General features: G+C 44.2%; 1 protein-coding gene across 23 annotated transcripts in view; it reads left to right on the forward strand.

Moving 5' to 3' along the window:
- LOC118212497 (calcium/calmodulin-dependent protein kinase type II subunit beta) overlaps positions 1 to 12,493 on the forward strand; it is a 71,972-nt gene that overhangs the window by 35,795 nt on the left and 23,684 nt on the right. For 10 of the 23 annotated variants that reach the window (XM_035390418.1, XM_035390395.1, XM_035390404.1 and 7 more), the window contains one exon: positions 5,129 to 5,166. In XM_035390418.1, the coding sequence (XP_035246309.1) occupies positions 5,129 to 5,166 (38 nt within the window). Of the gene's footprint in view, positions 1 to 5,128; positions 5,167 to 10,791; positions 10,825 to 12,493 lie in introns of all 23 variants that reach the window. The other 13 variants (XM_035390397.1, XM_035390396.1, XM_035390399.1 and 10 more) reach the window with 3 other exon arrangements.

A 12,493-nucleotide genomic window follows, 5' to 3' on the forward strand; every position in this document is an offset into this window, starting at 1 on the left:
TCCCACAGTCTGTTATAAATCTGGACTGTGCACAGTTGGTTTTGGAGTTACCCTGAGATATGGAAGGGTTTCAGCTGCCAGCGCCTCATCGCACACCAGCGCCCCCCACTGGTTGGTCAGGTGCCTGCAGGTCTGTGTGTTAAACCGCACATGAAATCACTTCCTCCAGCTCATGTCAGCGAGCCTGCCTTGCAAACTGGAGTGCGATAAGAAGCACAGAATGTCATCAGTGTGCTTTGGAGGAGAGCTCCTACATGTCTTAGCTCTCTCAAATCAATTGCGGAGGTTGCAGCAATGAGCGCCAGTATATATATACTGCTGGACACTCTAAATTGGGGAGAATGAAGGAGTAAAGTATTCAAAAAAGAGAGATTCTTACAAGTGCCAAATGCGGGAAGTGCTGTATGAGCTGATTCCAGCTGGGAATCTGGCAAAATTCACCATGAAAAAGCTGAAGCAGAGCTGACAAGCATATTGCAGAAAACAACATCAAGCCAATGTGACTCATTTGAAGGGAAAGTACACCAAGTGAGGAGTCTGCAAAAGTTAGAAGCCTTTTCCTGGTCTTGTCAGTGCTTCTTTCTTCTCCTTGTACAGACAGCTTGTTATTTCATCTGTCAAACATTCATATCACGGCCACTTCGTCCTGGCTGTTGTGGTAACTAGGTGCCCTCCCTGTGTAGTTTCAGTACAGGGGTGGCTGGGTGTTAGAACCACTGCTGCTCTGCTGTTCTGGGAACTAGGTCCCCTCCCCCTGTAAGCTCAGTGCAGGGGCGGCTGGCGCTCTCTGTTTCACAGCCGATCTGACCCAGCGGCACAGCGCCAAGCCGCGAGCGGAACGTTAGCCTGAAAAGCACTTACAGACGCTAGCCTTCCCGCTAAATGCTGGGAAATTTGTTGCTGCTAATGCCTCCTCGTAAGTGCTCAGTGGGCTTTTGGATCTGGATTTAGTGATGATAATTTTTTTGTGTTTGTGTTTTTTCCTGAGTGGGGTGGTGTATTGTTTCAGTTTTAGGCGCTGCCATTACCTTTGTTCCTGAGTGTGGCCGTGTAATGTTTCAGCATAAATGACATTACTGACATTTAGCGAGCGCTCTTATCCAGAGATTTACAATGTAAACACAAGTGCAAAGACCAGAGATTAACATGCAGTAATTCCCCAGAGGAAGAAAGTACAGCCCCAACAAAGAGTACAGTAAGTGCAGAAGTGCAGACTTGATTGTGAACGTTAAACTTTAACGATACTAGTTACAAAAACAAGAACAATTTTTTTTTTTTCGTGGGCCAAGATTTATGATAGCCCAAATCTTTTTTGAAGAGAGCTTTTCAGGCCATTGAATCACAGCGCTGACAGTAATACAATACAGTAAACATAATAAAACAATAGACATAGTAACACGATAATTTTACAAGATAAAATTCTGTAAAATTTGTAGAACTTTTCAGTTTTTACATATGTAAAGAAAACTTTCTCTCAGTTTGTGGGTTGTTTCTTTATTGTTTAGGTGGTGCGCTAGCTATCGAATGAATGAATACACCAGGAGTCCCGGTGTCCGTACTCCACGTAGGACCTGAAGGACAAAGTGGAAAACTAGTTCAGTGTCAAACCTTCAGAGCAGACTTGACAAGTCTCCCATGATAGGAAAGACTCAACTAATGTTTGTCACATAAATGTGGATTTATTTACCGGGAATGTCAGAAAAAAATGTGCACAATTTATGGATAATGTCTGGTCGATAAATCCGCACGTTCATCTCTTGATTTATAATGACGTCATTTGCATTCAAAATGTGCTGTCCCTGGGCACAGTTGTTTGTGATGTCTGAAAGTATGCCTGTATGTTTCACAGAGATTTTGCACATTTGAACCCCCTATCCTCCTCTGTGTGTTCTTCTATGATGTGTGTTCTGTACCATCCAGGTAAAATGGTGTTTATGCTGTCTCCCTCTCTCTTTTAACCCCTCCTTTTTGTTGCTTTTCTTGCTTCTAAAAATGTGTGGCAAGGTAAGGAGGACTTGTGTCTGTGTTACAAGGGAAAACAACCTTGCCACCCCTTATTTCCCATGGAAACTCTAATTCATCTCAAGATCAGGGTCAGAATTCAGAAATTGCACTATAATGGCTTATTTGTAAGTGGTTATTGAGCAAGCGTCCTTCCATGAAGATCTGAGGAGACTGTTCTGATTGGCTCTATGGTATTTTGTTACAGATTTTTCTTTGCATTTCTGTTTGGCTCTACACTTTTCCGATTCTGTTCACTATTCTTTTTTTTTATTGGCTCTTCATTTTTCTCAGGGGCTTTTAAGTCAGTTCTTACCTAATTAGCAGTTGACAAGAAAGCAGTTTTGCCATGTCAGTTATCAAAATTATGCTTATTTTGTTTACGATTTTAAGTAATAATTCTTCTATCTAAATCCTTTTCTGTCTAAAACCAATGATTGGTTCACAACTCAAACATCATTGTTTATATGCCCAATGATGAAATATCTTTGTGGTTGGCTTTCCATCCTGCTATCTTCAAACAATTTGGTTTCTAGTCTCTGAGTGCATGGAGGATTCTCTTGAAACCCGACACCAATATTGTCTTCACTGTTCCTTAGCGCTGTAGGCATTTTACAGCCATGGGATCAAAGGCCATGCTCACTGACTCCACCTCCTTCTCCTTTTTAAGTGGTTATCTGATGTCCTAACCGTGAATGCTATGTTGACTTAAATTTTACATTTACATGTATTTACGTGAAAAACTTGGGAAGAAAGAATATTTGTATACAATGCATCGTATGCGAAATTCCAATACAACATTCTGGGTCAGGCACAGTCCTTGTGTACACTGCTTCACAGCTGCTTCTCTGTTGGAGACATCAGGCTCTGGTTACATATTCGTAGTTACATATACAGGTAGCCGGTTACATACACGTCTGTCACTGAAGAAGTGCCTATCCTAGCTAGCTAACTTGGTGGTAACGTTAGGTAGTTAGTCAGTCAGGACATTAAGGCTAAAATTCAGACTGTCTACGGCAATGGCCGTTTGGCTGCCATGTAATTCAAGTTCTGTCCAACGTAATGCAAGTGTTTTAACTTCAAAGTAGAAGAAAAGAGTAACCTCTTTTTCATACATGTTATGCCCACCATTAGCGATCTTTACTTCTTGCACTGATAGATCAAATACTCACTTTACAAAATCCACTCACAAAATTCAAAGGTCGCTATTTTTTCATTGTAATATTTACCTCACCTTTGGATCACCTTTAATTTCCCCCTGCCCCCCCACTGCCCCCAACACACAGACAGACACCTGATTTGGTGATAAATTTTACATCATAGAAAAAAAGAGATTTCTAATTTTATCCAGCCTTGCAGTGTTTGGTTTAAAAAGAAGATGAAAAAGGAAAAAGTGCCTACTACTGTGTTTCTGCCAATCAAGCTGATGCAGACTGCGAGGCTCTCTTTAAAATATTCAGCAGAAGTTCTGTCTCATCTCAGCGTAGAGACTCCTCAGGGCCTGAGCGTCCTGTGCTTATTTCCCCTTCACGCTTCCCCTAAAGACACACAAAAACTTCTGCACAGCTGTGGGCCTGAGCTGCCATGGCAGATTTGGGGGGGGGGGGGGAGTCTTTACATAACCCGATAGCGCTGTTTCTAATGCTCCATGACTCATCCCGTGCGTACCGTTCTTCATGTGCACGCCGCCTGCCACATTCTATAGGGAGTGGGCAGGGTTAGGTGGGGCCAGCGTATGAGTGATGCCCCTCCTTCAAACCCCCCCCCCCCCAACCCACCTCTGGAGCAGGCACCAGAAAGGGCAGCTGATGCCTGGATGCTGGCGGGGTCCTCATGGGCCTTCAGGGCCCTGTCACGTCCTCTTCCCTCACTCTCTCCACTTTGTTAGCTAATTAAGGTGCTGATGCGGTGAGGGCCTGATTGAGCTTCACTGTCTGTCTGTCCTCCTAGGGCAGGTATGGCCAGACATAGATGTGCACCCCTTTGCGTCCCATGTGTGTGTGTGTGTGTGTGTGTGTGCGTGAGAGAAAGCATGCATGTGGGTTTGTGTGCACATGGTTAGGTGTGCATACAGTATGTGTTCATGTATTTGTACACAAGTATTTGGGCACACAAATGTTTACATTTGTGTGTAGGTGGGCACGCAAGTGTGTATGTGTGTTCTGGACACTGAATTTGTTATTTACTGGCAAAAACTAACAGGTGAAAGAGCCTGGCGAAGCAGATACGGGGCAGGGGGAGGAGACAGTCGGTGGAGAAACGCAGGTGATTGGCAGCGTAGGAGGGCGAGGCAGGGTTCAGCTGTGCCAAAGATTTTCCTCCTCTGCATTCGTCGCTGTTTGAAAGAAAACTCAGCGGCCAGTCACAGGGAGCAGTATTCGCCACGCCAGCTGTATTTGCCACGCCAGCTGATTCATTGGCTGCCTGCAGCTGGAGGCGGTGATTGATGGAGCCTGGTTCCGGATGGTTGAATAATCACGCCAGCTGTGGAGCTGTCTGTTCTGGGCTGCTGTGGACCACGGTGGCTGTCCAGGGTGCTGAAGTTGGTTGGATGTTGGAACTTACTGTACCTTGTAGTGGGAGAGGTGACAGGAGCGGGGCGGGGCAGGCCAGAGTCTGCGTCTGCATTTGTGCACACAAGTGTGTAGGTGCACGTATGTGTGTTGGTGTGTGCGTGCACATACGCACTTGTACACGCATACTATGTGTATCTGTTAAGGAGTGTGTTTGTGTGTGCAAGCATGTGTGTGGTCCATAGTGCTTCGATTGTAATCAGTGCTTAATTACACTTGTCAGGGTGTGTTAACTTAATTAGTTTTCCAGCAACACCAGAGGTTTTCTGGGTGTTTTCATTGGGACTGGATGTGGGGGTAGAGTGGGGTCTGAGGAGAGGAGGTAGGGGGTGTTGTGAGTGTTGTTACCCCCAGGAGTTTCCACTGTGTCATGCTACTGAATGTTTAAGCTGCATTGTGATGCTTTCTTCTCCCTGAGTATTGTGGTTTTTTGTCCTCCCTTTGATTTTTAATTTGATTTTGCACATCACTCTCTCGCTCTCTCTCTCTCTCTCTCTCTCTCTCTCTCTCTTTCTCTCTCTCTCTCTCTCTCTCTCTCTCTCTCTCTCTTACAGCAGCCAAGAGTATGCTGAACAAGAAGGCAGATGTCAAGGTAAGATGTCCCGGATGAGCCTCCCTCTCCCCTGCTTCCTCTAAACACCTATTACTCCTTCCTTTCTGCTGTGCTTTCCTGTTTCTCTGCCTTACAGCTTAATGGCACCATTTCTGTGTCTGTTTGTAGCGTGTTGACCAGGACTGTACCGTGTTTTGCATGCGTGTGTTTTACAGATGTGTCTAAAGAAAGATCTGCACACAGTAGCAGCTCTGTAGGTGGTGAAAATTCCTGTTTTTGTTGTTCAGTATACATGTGGTGTGCTTGTTGCGTGTTTGTGCTGTGTGTGTGTGTGTGTGTGTGTGTGTGTGTGTGTGTTTGTGTGCATTTGTGTTTGAGACAATGATTGTAATGAGTGTGTATCAGAAGTATACCACTAGCACCAAGGCTTAAGGTCTAGTAAGGGTGCAATGAGAGCTAAAATCTCATCTCAACTCTCAACTAAAAAATACCCTTCGCATTCAGGGACCACTCTGTCCAGCTAGAGAGACTGTCTGTCGGGTCCCTTCCCAGCATTCCACGCTCATCAGACAGACCTTCCCTTCGGAATCTCGTGCTTTTCCATCTTAGCGGGTTGCTCCTTTTCCAGCGTGTGAGGTGGCGTGTGTTCCACGAAAGTGGTCATGCCTGTTTCTACTGCACAGGAAACTGAGAATCAGTTTCAGGGGCGACATAGCTCAGGAGGTAAGACCGATTGTCTGGCAGTCGGAGGGTTGCCGGTTCAAACCCCGCCCTGGGCGTGTCGAAGTGTCCTTGAGCAAGACACCTAACCCCTAACTCCTAACTGCTCTGGCGAATGAGAGGCATCAATTGTAAAGCGCTTTGGATAAAAGCGCTATATAAATGCAGTCCATTTACCATTTACCAGAATCCTCAGCCTCCAAACACCTTCCACCTCATGAATTCCATTTCCTGTCAGTTTGTAGGTCCAGTTCAGTTGTGTTGGTACATGGTTCTGAACAGGGACAATCCCCCTCCCCCCCCCCCCCAAATCTGCAAAATGGGAATGGTTGACTCAACTCTGAGAACATTTGAACCATGCTGTACTAAAATGTCATTATGAGAGTGGGCCATTTATCCATTTTGCTCACTGTACAGTCTATAGATTAGAGCTTAGAATAGAAATTGAAGCGATACAGTTTTGAAATAAACACTGCAGCAAATTTGAAGGTAATACTGGTCTATTTTGACCTTTGGGCCATGACTTTGGATCGTCAAAATGTTGCCCTCAGTGACAAAGAACTTCCAGTGGTAACTAACTGTCAAAAAGACACTAGAATTAATAATTGAAACTTTCAAGACAACACTAGGAAGTGACACTAGGAACTAACACTAGTAACTGTGACACAAGGAAGCAAAACTAGGAAGTAATGCCATTAACTTTCAGGCTGATGCTAGGAAGTAACACTAGTAATTTTCATACTGTCACTTTCCCTCCCCCATTTTAATGCCGTGTTCTGTATAAGAACTCATTCTGGAATCAAAGGCCCTTAGACTGTTTTAGGCCAGGCAAGAGACACTTCACACTTCCCCATGCGCTTATGTGCTTAGGGGTGAGCTGATCATTTATTCAGTTCTAAAAGGTCTGTGCATATTTCCTGCTCCATGGGTGTCCAAGAAGGCTTTTGCTGCTGGATGTAGGGCTCATTAGGTGTTAAGCACTGTATTCTAGAAAAGAATCCTCTTTCTCTGCTGTCTTGCTCATTGTGTCTCGATGATTAATCTGGCCTCCTCACCCTCCGACCCCCTCCCCCCACTTGTTACATAATTGTTCACTCTGCTGCATTTGCACAGAAAAAGGAGGGTTTTTTTGTTTTCCTCTGGCTTGGTGAAGACGCATGAGAAACTGCACATTTTCATCTTATTTTCAAACCAAAGCACATCAAGAGGTTTTTTAAAATTAATTTCATCCCAGCTGTATTACATCTTAAATCGAGTTTTCTGCATATAGATTTCTTGACCTAAAGAATATCATTCTAAGATGCAATGGATGAAAGCATTTCCCATGATGCACCAGCTCTCCATAGTAAAAAGACACACAAACACACATACATATGCATGCACACACAGTCGGTGCTCTTTCTGATATGTTGCAGAAATAATGCTTTTACTGTAGTTTATTTTTAGCTACTCTGTGGTGAACAGGGGAGAGAAGCTAACCTGAATAGGGATCTGGCTGCTATACCACACTTTCACAACACAGTACTGACAGAATAAATAAAAAAATGATTCCCTGTACCAGAAACACCTGGGACTGTACAGAATCTCTCTCTCTCTCTCTGCCTGTTTGTCCTTCTATCTTTTTTTTCTGTCTGTCTGTCTCTCCTTCTGTTCCTTTCCATTTCCCGGTGTATCCTCTTTTTCTCTTCCTCCCTCTCACTCACTTGCTCTCTTCCTCCTCTGCTGTCTTCCCCTGTCCATCTCTTTCTCCCATGTGTACGGACAGCTGGGCAGTGACTCAGCAGTGACTCCTGTGCTGACAGAAGCCTTTGCGTGTCGGTCTGTGACCTGTGCCCTCATCATTTCATGCCTGAACGCGGCTTCCTCATCATAAACCAGCTTCATCCTCAACACATGGAGCTCACGTGCAAGCTGTCTCTATGACAGAAAAATCAAACAACGTCTCTGAATGCCCTTCAGATGAGATATGGATCAGAACTCCAGGCAGCTGCCATTTTACCAGTTAAAGAACAAAACACAAAAGGAGTCACTCAGAAATGCAACATAAGGGAGTCTTTTCTGCAGTGCCCCAATAAATATGCCGCAGTTGGCCCAGTTTTGGCCTTACATAATTCCCAACGTATGTTTTGCTTGTTAGCAACCCAAATAGCCATCAAGAATGCTCCAGCATCGACCACCAGTTGTCGTCTAACAAAAATCATCCAAGTTGGCTCTTTGTTTGGTTTTCTCATTGGCAAGTAGACATGTGACAGCATGGATGCTGACTAATGGATGGATGCTGATTGGTCATATTAGGAAGGTCTAACTGTGTAACCAATGTTGTTAGATTTTCATTGGTTGATTGTGTGTGCATACGTGCGTGCATGCATGTGTGTTTGATATGTGTGTGTCTGTGTGTCTATGAATGTAAGTGTGTACGTGTGTGTGCGTTTATGTGTGCGATGATGTGTGTGTATGTATGTTGGTGTGTGTGTGTGTGTGTGATGGTGTGTGTCTGTGTGTGTGATGGTGTGTGTCTGTGTGTGTCTGTGTGTGTGTGTGTGTGTGTGTGTGTGTGAGCGTGTGATAGTGGCAGTAAGGGTTAAGACTCAGTTCAGCAGGGAATGTGCCTCCAGCTCCAGGAATAGCTGTAAATCTGAACCCTGGAAACCCTGAGACAGAAATAGCCACATCCACTGTGACTCGCTCATCGCCTAGCAACAGGCTCCCCATGTACCTGCTTTCTGACATTTTAGGGCTTTTTCCTTTCTCTCCATTCCATCATATCTCTATCAGTCCCCCTCACTGTCTCTCTGTCTCTCTCTCTTTCTCTCTCTCCCCCTCCCTTCGTCTATCTCTCTCTCTCCCTCTCTCTCTCTCTCTCCCCTTTTACAGAATATCATAGTAAAGTTCACTTTCACAGTTTAATCACTGATGTAGTTTCGGAACTGCTTCATCTCCCACAGCACTCCCACGATCGCTGCTTTATGCATTTTTCAGTAGTATATTAATTCAATAATTTACATCATCCAGTTCAGCTATCTGCATCGCATTGTTTTGTTTCTGTTATTTTGCATATAATGCTATAAACGAAATAAATGATTACCTCCTGCGTTTAGATTTCTCACTGGTGATTTGGAAGACACTGCTGAATCACAAGATTAATTGAATTGAATTAATCAATTCTCTTTGTTATTTGTTTGTTTTTGTAAAACAGAAGAATTTGAAGCCATTTAAAGCCACTTAAGCGTAATTCTTCCATTTTGAGTTGGGAACAGAATTAAGTGTTCTAGTAATTTGTTGCTTGGCTGTTCTAATTACGAGAAAGCATAATTACTGCCTCTTACACAGTGCTATCCATTAAACACATTTAAAACTCCACATTGAAAACAATGCGGCTTTGTTATTCAGCGAGTAAGAATTCAGACAAAGCCATCAAATTCACCCCGTTCTCCCTTCTCCGTGTCTGTATTGCTTCACCGAACTTCACTGGGCAATATTTGGAGTCGGTTAGAACGAAAATGAGGAGGATTTGTCCCATAAGAGTCTCCTTCCTGTAGCGTCATAGACCGTAGGACAGTGATGAAAAACGTAAAGGGCGTAGGCGTGTGGCACAGACCGGCTGCTGCTTCCTGTCACTTTCCGGGCCCCTTAGCAGAGCTGCGCAGTCGGTGTGCTGGACCACACTCAATGCGCAGCCGGCACAGGCAGACAGCAGACACTTCATCAGCCAGAGCAATGAGTCTTGTGTAGTTAAACTACGGTTATACTGTGGTTAGACTGCGGCTGTACTGTGGTTAGACTGCTGTTAGACTGGTTAGACTGCGGTTAGACTGCGATTAGACTGGTTAGACTGCAGTTAGACTGCGGTTAGACTGGTTAGACTGCAGTTAGACTGTGGTTAGACTGGTTAGACTGCGGTTAAACTGTGGTTAGACTGGTTAGACTGCAGATAGACTGTGGTTAGACTGGTTAGACTGCGGTTAAACTGTGGTTAGACTGGTTAGACTGCAGATAGACTGTGGTTAGACTGGTTAGACTGCAGATAGACTGTGGTTAGACTGGTTAGACTGCAGATAGACTGTGGTTAGACTGGTTAGACTGCAGATAGACTATGGTTAGACTGGTTAGACTGCAGTTAGACTGTGGATAGACTGCAGCTAGTCTACGATTAGACCCTATTAAGTTAAATGCTGTTAAGTGAACAAGAAAACTTGTCACTTAACTAAGAACAAGTGCTTTTAGCTTCAAAATAGTGCCACTTACAGTACAGCTGGCCTATACCCCCCCCCCCCCTCCCCAGCCCCTGTCTTACCCCTAAACCCCCCCCACCCCCCCCCCACCCTTGGTTAAAATCCCCAGTTTTTTGGCATTTCACAGTGAGAAGTGAGCATATGACTGTCGTTCCACCAGGGAGGGAAGATGGCGGTGTGGCCACATTGTCGTTTGTGTGTTGCCTTTGCTGTGCAGCCAGTACTGGGCACATCTCTGCTCCCCGCAGCCTGAGGCTCTGCAGGGTTTATTAGCTCCATATGATCTCTGTGGAACTCCACTTCACCTGCCAATTCTTCTCCTTTCTCTTGCCACCTTCTGTCTTCTTGTCTTCTCGCACATCCCTGGGTTCCCTTTTTCCATAGATTTTTTACTTTATCTCCATCTCGTCTTTCTAGGATACTACAAACTTATACATAGTAAAATGTTCAGTGTTAATTCAACTAACAGAGTACCTATGAGTATATATCTATATGTATATTTGTATTTTATTTATTTATTTATTTATTTATTTATTTATTTATTTATTTAATTCAGGCAATATGCTGAATATACAGTTTCACCTTGATTGTCGTTCACCTCTTTTGTCATTCTTTCTCCCTCTATGCCTTCCCTCCATCTACCCATCCCTCCGTCCTGCCATATCACCACCACCCCCCCACCCCCATCCTCCCCATCACTCACCTGGGCCAGAAAAGGAAGTCAAGCTCTACTGTTCAGTATATGGTGAGGTTGTCATTTAAATCGTAATCTCCTCTTCATTTCTTCTATAAATTTAGCTCTTTCCTTTATCCTCCCTCTTTTTATCCGATTTAGTCATCATCTCTCCCTCATCCCTTTCCTGGACTTCAATTAAATTTCCTTTTCTTCATAAGCTTGTATGTTGTATATAGATAAAAAATCATGTTGATAACTGCATTGAGGTTGTCAACATTAAATTGCTTGTTTCTCAGCATTCTCTCTTGCTTTATCATGTTTCACCTCAGGCGACAGTTGGTTGTTTTGTGGTTTGAGGATTGATTAATATTTCTTGTGGGCGATATTCATACATTGTGAATTGAGTATACCATTAAGCTCATATTGGAAAATAAACTACACAACAGTGACTCAACTAACCTGCAGTCATCTTTCATGAAAAAAATGAAACATCAATCAAAATTTTCAAATTAAGCCCACCCACAACTGCTATTCGCATTCTAGACCTTCCGATCAATTAGCATTCACAAAAAATTGAATTAAAACTGAACAACCAATCTGCATTTATGCCTCTACCAATCTCTCTTTAGACCCACTCACCACAAAAATCACCAGTTAATCCCAGCCACCGATCAGGATTCATTAAATACATCCAATCAGCAAAAGACAAGGGTTCAACGTCCGGACTGTTGTTCTGAGAGTTTGGCTGGGGTGTCAAACTCTCCCCCCTCTCGAACACCAAGCACAGTGCTCTACCTGAACCCCTGGAGTACAGTGAATTGGCTCATTCTTCTCATGTGCACTCTCTGGTACCATCGGATGCCGTTGGGTAGATGAGGTACAAATCCAGCAATTCTTAAAGTTGTTCTTTTACAAGCGGGAACATTTTTTTGACCATTTCTATGTATTAAGCAGATTGTATGGACCTTGGAACCATTCTACTTTCTGATTCTGTATGTGTGTGCTACTGCTCTGGTGCTGTGCAGGCAGTGGTAAGCAGTAGTTCTAACGCCCACAACCAATAAGCTGCTCTTCTGACGAGATGACCTCTGTAGGACACTGAGGGAGGCTCGTCTCTGCAAGAGCATGAATGAGACTTGGCATAGGCCAGCACTGTTATCTCTTACCAGCCTGAGTAGTGTGTGTGTGTGCGTGTGTGTGTGTCTGTGTCTGTGTCTGTGTGTTTGTGTGTGTGTCTGTGAGTCTGAGTGTGGGACTGAAAGTCAACTCTGTTGGTAGTGGAAATAGTGTGGTATGTTCCAGCTTCCGTATGTGGTATACCTCTCACTGTGTCAGTGGTATGTCTTTGGTGTGTCTTTTGTGCGTCGCTGAGTCGCCGTGCTGTCCCTTGCAATTTTTCAATTTAGTCATTTAGCCGGTGCTTTTAGCGATAACGATTTGTTAAAGTCTGTAAGGTTGCGTGTGCGTGTTTGTAGGCATTGAAGTTGCATGCTGGTCTGTAGTGTGTTGATGTGCCGTGTGTCGGCTTCCAGATGTGGTGTACCTCTTAGCGTGTCAGTGGCGTGTCCTTTGCGTGCTGTAAAGACCCGGGCTGCAGTGTACTGTCTTCCTCTCTTCATGTTTTTGAACGTGTATTGCTGAGGCTCAGGATCGATCCTCTGCTTCTTCTTCGTCTAATTTTCTTGACGGTACACAGTTCTCCCAGAGGTTGATGGTTTGGTGTTCTTCGGTGAGGAGG

The sequence above is a fragment of the Anguilla anguilla genome, chromosome 14 (genome assembly GCF_013347855.1).
Source record: "Anguilla anguilla isolate fAngAng1 chromosome 14, fAngAng1.pri, whole genome shotgun sequence".
Taxonomy (NCBI): Eukaryota; Metazoa; Chordata; class Actinopteri; order Anguilliformes; family Anguillidae; genus Anguilla; species Anguilla anguilla.